Genomic DNA, 7,312 nt, shown 5'->3' with positions numbered 1-7,312 from the left:
CTACCGCAAATTTTTCAAAAACAACAAGCAATTCTAAAAATAGAGCATAACGGTCTGAAAAACAAAGCAAACAAAAAGCCGTCTCAAATAGACTCTAAAAAGCTTGATAGTTCTCGCTTTTATCTTAATTAAAAAAAATTATTCCCAGGAAATGAAAAATATCAAAAAAAAATAATGAAATCAATTTAAAAATAAAAGCTTTTCTTGATTTAGAGTTCAGAATTCCTTTTCGGCCTCCTAATATATCTATACTTCATAAGATAGAATTTTAAAATGTGTTGTAAAACTTGTAGAAAAATACTACTGTAGTTAAAGTCTGGTTTTTTAAATGATATAAACAATAGTTCATAAAAAAAAAATAGACTAACCTTCTGCATTACAATTCTACATTACAATCCTACTTTACAATTGAAATGTAGCATTACAATCACAATTAATAAATTAGACAGAAGGTTCTCAAGAATGAATCTACTCAAGCACTCACTAGCTCTGCTTCCAGCAACATTTATCCAGAATCCTGCCAAATCCTATGCACCATGCCTTCTAATGAATACTTGCACTCATTTAACAAATAAAGTTTTTGTCGGGGCATACTGGGAAACCTACACTATAAACTCAAAGTTTGCCTAACACTTCAACTTTGCTTTTTTAAATTTATACCTATCACCATTTTAATGTTTTAAAAGTGAAACACCCTTTTTAATTCATGCATGGGTATATTGGTATGCATGTAAAAATTGAAATTTAGATGTTAGATACATGAATACATAGGAATTGTTGCATGTAAAAATTGAAATTTAGATGTTAGATACATAGGAATTGCTTGTGTGGTATGCATGCGAGCTCTACTCAACGAACAATTGCTCCTCTGCTACATTATATTGCTGCATCATATTACATGCCCCAAGCTTCGAAATCAATGTTGCAACATGCAAGCTCACCGAGTTTGTTATTCCATTCCTCGTGATGTCACAGATTATGTCGTTTGCAAGGCCATCATCATCATAGAGCTACAAGCTACATGATTTGAAGCCACCACTAAGCAATTCAAGGACTATTTTTCTTGCTAATGCATCTTGTTGCATGTTCACAAAACTTCATGAACGAGAAGAGTTGCTTCGCTGCGTCTCTCATACCGTCATCGAAGTATTCATTTTCCTATTTTTCTTGCTAATGCATCTTGTTGCATGTTCATAAAACTTCATGAACGAGAAGAGCTGCTTCGCTGCGTCTCTTATACCGTCATTGAAGTATACATTTTTCACCTCACCTTGCGCTTTGTTAAGTGCTATATGAGATTAAAGATGATCCTAACAACTCTTTCGAAGCCCATGAATGACTTTTCTTCAATTCTCCATCAATACTTCTACATTCACTAAGTGGCCGTTTGGATCACTTTGATTTTTTTGATATTTTATTCTATTTTATTGATATTTTTATTTAAAATAAAATATATTTAATGTATTATAATAACTTTTAAATATTTTAAAAAATAAGTTAACTTTTTAAATAAAAAATTAAAAATACACAAAGGCACTAACAAACATATTATTGAAATAAAAGAAAAAAATAAAAGTGATCTCAAACTAGTCCTAAAAGATTAAGTGACTCCATTAACACATTTATTTCATCCCATCTGAAGTAATAACTCCTATTCACTCCTCACACGTGCATTTGATGTTAGCTACCGTCCACTAATTGCTATATTTTGTCGCTTCATTGCTTTCCTCTCAACACTATTGAGATCCCTAAACACTCTACAACACACATGCTGTACTGAGGTTTTGTGAATACAGGAAAATTCCTAATCAACAAATTTTCTCTTCGGCACTAATCTCAATCTCAACCATTTGGACAAGACACAAATTCATCTCAGTAGACTCTACATTGCAAAAGTAGAACTAAAAAGTAAAATAATTAGATGGAGACAATAATGATTCCATGACTCCATTTAAAATATATTACCATCATATTTTCTAATACATATCTTCATATCGTACGGTAGATTCATGGGTTTAATAACCAGCAATTAAAAGCCTGATGGAGCCATGGAAATCATGCATGCGAACTATGTAGTGTACTGCACCAATACACTGCTTTATAACATGGCTAAAATACTGTATAGCATACATGGCACATACCTACCTAAATCCTGAAGGAGCTGCTTGAGGACTACCTCCAGCTCCTCTTCGCATGGCTTTCGATTGTGCCAAAAGCATATCATAATCCTGTTCACAAAATTAAGGAAAAAAAAAATCATTATTAGAACTAATTCATCCCCTCGGCCATTTGCAGGCAGCATTCATATTCATTAAGAAAACTTTATACCCGTTTCTCAAATGCAGAGTCTCTCGAATCTATTATTTTGTCTGCAATTCCATATTCAATGGCTTCTAGTGCTTGAAAATATTTTGGGCGTTGAATGTCTTTCGCAATCTCTTCCTTTGGTTTTCCAATTCCTTTAGATAATAGCTCAATGTAGTAGTCTGTGTTTGAATCCAGCTCTTTAGCCTGGGTTGCATTCAATGTTCGATTCGTTAAATATTGGGGGAAGAAGGCAGAAGACACAAAAATAAAACAAATAAATAAATAATTAATTAATTAATAATAAAGGTGACTTAGAGTCCACCTTAATCCACATGTCAATGACAGCTCCACTAGATTTGTTAACCTTTGGAAGATATAATTTAGCTGCAAAGGAGAACATTGTCCACATAATAGTTCAAATGAAATAACAAGGGTAAAATGCCAAAATAGTCCCCTGATGCTTTACAAGTGCCCATTTTAGTCTCAGAGTCTAAAAAAAATCAAATTAATTCATTGAAGCTTTTAATATGCTGAAATATTCCTCAAAGAGGACTATTTTAGCTTTTATTAAAAAAATCTGGGAATCAAATTGACACTATTATAGACACTGGGACTAAAATGAACCCTTGTAAAGGTTTATGAGGTGATTTTGACACTTTTCTCGAATAATAGTGACAATATGTAAGGAAGGAACATACTGGATGAATTGGGCTGCAGAGCTCGAAATCCTTTGGAACCGAGAGACAGGAGCATTGCCGCCTGGCCATATGCCATGCCACAGTTGACGGTATATACTTTGGATTTGCAGTACTGCAAGCAGGAATTAGCATGGTTGAGTTCATTGAAACTCGCACTTTCTATCTTGATGAATCATGGCTGCTATATGATGATATTGATATTTCATGAACAAGTTGTTAGTTTGGAAAAACTAATACTAGCATTTTCATACTGGGAACATCCATTTATGACAATAGAAAACATTCTTAACACTATATATGTTTTGGAAGCATTAGCAAAATGGAAGCTGATGCTGGAAATGGGGTGGGTGCATGGGTCATTTCTGTCAAATCGAGAGCATTTGAGGAAGGATTTGGCAAGAGGAAATGATGAGATGGAGAGAATAGAAAGCTGGAAAGAGAAGGGAAGGACAGTTTGGGAGAGATCGAGAGATTTGAGAATGTTGTTAGATTATAGAGGAGAGAGGTGAGCTATGAGAGAGGGATCTAGAGATTGATCAAAGAAGATAACATAAAGGTAGGGGATTTAGAGAGAAAACTGGTTGGTGACCACTGTATATAAGCAAAGACCCAAATTGATAGAATGCTATGAAGATAGTCAAAGAACACGACCCCGAGTGAGTTTCATTTAAAGAGTTATGATTATAATCAAATTGATGCAATTATGACTAGTTTAGCTAAATTGATCACACTAGTGCATTCTGAGCGTTGAGATTTCTTAAAATGGGCGTCCTCAACCAATTCAATCAAATTTGAATGACAAATATGATATGCAAATCAGAGCCAAAGTAACATAATGACCGTCAAACTCAATAAAATGTCCTTTTGTAAAAAGGATAATGCTGATGACTTTTGAGTATCAAAAGTCTATCATAAGAGACATTTTGCTACCTAGTCGATCGAAATGATGAAAAAGATGATTCATTAGCATGTGTCATGCAGATCAGATCCCAATTGCCTTGACAACATGAGTCGTTCATGGTGTCAAAGCTACCCAGAAAGTACACACATATTGTCTAATTCTCACTAGTAAACAACTGACACCAGATTTCCAGTGAAATGATTTTAAAAGCACTAGAAATGAGGAAACACAAGGGAAAACAATATACATAAATTATATATTTATATATATATATATATATATATATATATATAGATATATGATGCATGATAGAAAATTCACGGTGATAGAGCAACAGATCATCGTCGTATGATGATTCAACACAAATTCGGATAAAAAAAAAGAAGGGAAGAAACTTCAGAAGTTCTTCCGTGGAAAACCCGGAAAGAGAAAAAACTACAGGGTTTGACCCAGTTGAAGAGATCCACTAGAAATTGGTGATTATAGTTACAACCCCTTATACCACAGGTGAGAAAGGGTTACACAGTCTCATGAGTTACAACGATGGCGCACAGATGAACTTGTCGTCAAAAGTGGGTGGTGACCAATGGTGATCGATGGCAGCCGACAAGTGGTGGTCAGCGGCGGTCGGCAACTAGTCGTCGATGGATCGTCGGTATAGAAATGATGCTGGACTTCAACTATTTCTCTAAGCTCCACTCTTCTTCATGCTTAAAGCTCTCTCTCTTCCAAGAGAGAGTTAGACTTCTATTTATAAAGTCTCAGTTACAATTAATGAAGAAATATGAACTGTTTTAAACAGACGGACCATAGGGATTCCCTCGATTGGACAACATTTTATGGAAATTTGAGTGTCTTAACGATATTGGAATTAAGCGATCTTGGGCTTCATGGATTCATCTTGTCGAGATGTTCGATTCGACTATAAGCTCACTAGATTCAGCAATCTTTTGACCTTTATTTGGTTTGGATTGGAGATGTTCGATTCGACTATAAGCTCACTAGATTCAACAATCTTTTGACCTTTAACCAATTTTGGTGTCATTTGGTTCGTCTCGTCGAGCTGATCAATTTGACTGTAACTTTGCTGAACTTAGAGCTCTGGATAAATTTTAATTGAATTTTGAATATTTTTATTCAAAAAGTTGTCTTAAGATCCATGTCATGTCTCGAGATTTGTGTCAGATGACAAGAATTTGTTGATGGCATATCAATATATATATATATATATATTAGAAAAAATTCAAACCTAATCTAAACCATACACCACATCTCTTGTTGCCTCGCCCCCATCATTATTGTTTTGTGTTGTTGCCGAATTGTGAGGAGAACAAAAAAAGAAAGTAAAAAATCTATCAGCTAATATTATCTACAAACAATAAACCTCTTTTCCTCATTCTCTCTCTTACAAGCCATAGCCACATCTCCTTGAACCTTCTCCATTACTCATCTCGCACCAAACTTCCTAGCCGAACTCCTCTGCTGCTTGAGGCAAAAACCAGCCACAGCCCCTTAGTTGCTGGTAAGACATAGAGCACCTCATCTTCTTCACACCCCAACAAATGCAGCCTCCTCACCGTCTCCCTCTCCTACCCAAAGCAAAGTGAACACTAATCTGCACTGGCTGCCTTCTCTCCCTCTCAGCACAACCAGCAGCTTCTGCTACTCCTCCCTCCCCATCTCTCGTCCAATCCTAGCTCACCACTGCTATGCACGCATACTCTTCACCACTCCCCGCAGTAACCTTAAGAAGAACCAGGCTAATCGAACCCAGAACACATTGTCTATGCGCGCACCTTTGTAGAGTGTGTTTCACCTTAGAATTGACAAGGAGATCTCGTATTTAATTTTGAATTTAAAAGCGTAGTCTTCTCCCAAACCCATAAGTTCTCGTCTCCAGTAACCTCCATTTCGCTTTCACAAACCGGATTACACCTCCTGCAGCACCGGATGATGTCACAACCACCTGATGTTGTGTCCTTTAAACTCCCAAGCTCCTGTCTCCCGCAAGGTCCTAACTCCCATCTCACTCAAGAGTCGGACAATGCCTCCTGCAACACCTGCCAAAGCTGCCGACGCCTCCTGATCTTCTTGTCATGGCACCATCACAACCACCTGTTGTTATTTGGTTTGAACTCGCACACTCCGTCTTAGTTTTTTGTTTGTTGATTCGGTGCCACTTTCCAAATTTATTTTCATTAAATAATTAAATTTTGAAAGATTTGCTGGCAATTGGCATAACTACGAGGGCGCCGCGCAGTTCGCCACCACCTTTTACAAAGTTTGTTTAACCCGTTTCTTCCGCATTTTATACGACACGACGCGTCATAAGTTTGCTTTAATGTCGCAATCCATAAGCTATGTTCACCATTTTTTGTTTATGTTATTAATCCTTCACCCTCACTCGAAGCCCTCTCCCCCACTTCCATCTCTCTAATTAAGCCCTGCCTTAACTTCTCGAGCTGCTCTGTGTGCAAAGACAAGGGATCCCAAAAGATGTATCTTCAATCTTCATTCTTCCCTCTTTGCTCTGGTCTCTACCCTAATTTTCGTAGGTTAGTTTCTGCCGATTTTTTCAATTGCCGATGATGATCCCTGGTCAGTTACATACATGTGTTTGCCCTCACTTCTACAAGTTCATATTTACGAGTTTGAATCTCTACCATTTTTTTTTGTTATTCTCTGTGGGATTTCGATCTCTTTGCGCGTCTATGTTAGTATTTCTTCAATGGGGATTTTAATATCTCTGTATTTTAGTACAAGGGGAAATTTTTTTATGTGGGGATTTGAAGTGGAAAGATATTTTGTTGTTCTTTGTGGGGGTTGGATCTCTCTATACTCACTTTCTGTGGGAATTTCATGGTAGTTCTGCTCCTGCGTATTTTGATATCTTTGTCTTTCGATTTCGATCTTTAGAAAAATTTATGTTGAGACATGATTTACATTCAAGAGCACGTTCTTATATGCACATTTTGAGTAATATATAGGGATCTACATACAAACCGAGCACACAATACTTATGTGTTTACATTACTGCCAATCATATATTAATATGGAAGTTCAGAGATCGATGCTAGCTATATTCATGCATATTTACAGTTGAGGCATGATTTCCCTATGTTGCTTATGTGGTAATAGTGTCATTTTGATGTGGTATTACCAATTTGAACGTTTTGTGCTTAAATTTGAAAGTTTTGATGTGAAATGTTTAAATTCATTAGAATTGTGTGTTATGTATGTAAATAAAGCTTGTTGGATGATTGAATTATGTTGGGTTGTTGTATGGTAGTTGGATATGTAACATTGGTGTATGCTAGTTGGATATGCGGAGATGGTGTATGCTAGTTGGATGAGATTTTGCTAACTGTTGAATAGCACTTAATGGAAGAATCACCTCTGGAGCACA

General features: G+C 36.3%; 1 protein-coding gene across 1 annotated transcript in view; it reads right to left on the bottom strand.

Annotated features, from left to right (window-relative positions):
- Positions 1–1,822: 1,822 nt before the first annotated feature.
- The window catches only part of LOC110023038 (ATP-dependent Clp protease proteolytic subunit-related protein 1, chloroplastic), a 45,741-nt gene continuing 40,251 nt past the window's right edge, over positions 1,823–7,312 (bottom strand). The window contains exons 6-9 of the mRNA XM_020722249.1: positions 3,006–3,117; positions 2,630–2,691; positions 2,329–2,511; positions 1,823–2,228 (exon numbers count right to left, since the gene is read on the bottom strand). Coding sequence (XP_020577908.1) covers positions 2,142–2,228; positions 2,329–2,511; positions 2,630–2,691; positions 3,006–3,117 — 444 coding nt within the window. The 3' untranslated portion in view covers positions 1,823–2,141. The remainder of the gene's footprint in view (positions 2,229–2,328; positions 2,512–2,629; positions 2,692–3,005; positions 3,118–7,312) is intronic.

This window comes from Phalaenopsis equestris, unplaced genomic scaffold, assembly GCF_001263595.1.
Source record: "Phalaenopsis equestris unplaced genomic scaffold, ASM126359v1 Scaffold000206, whole genome shotgun sequence".
Lineage (NCBI taxonomy): Eukaryota > Viridiplantae > Streptophyta > Magnoliopsida > Asparagales > Orchidaceae > Phalaenopsis > Phalaenopsis equestris.
The sequence above is the reverse complement of the archived record's forward strand: the minus strand, read 5'-3'. Positions and strand labels throughout refer to the sequence as shown.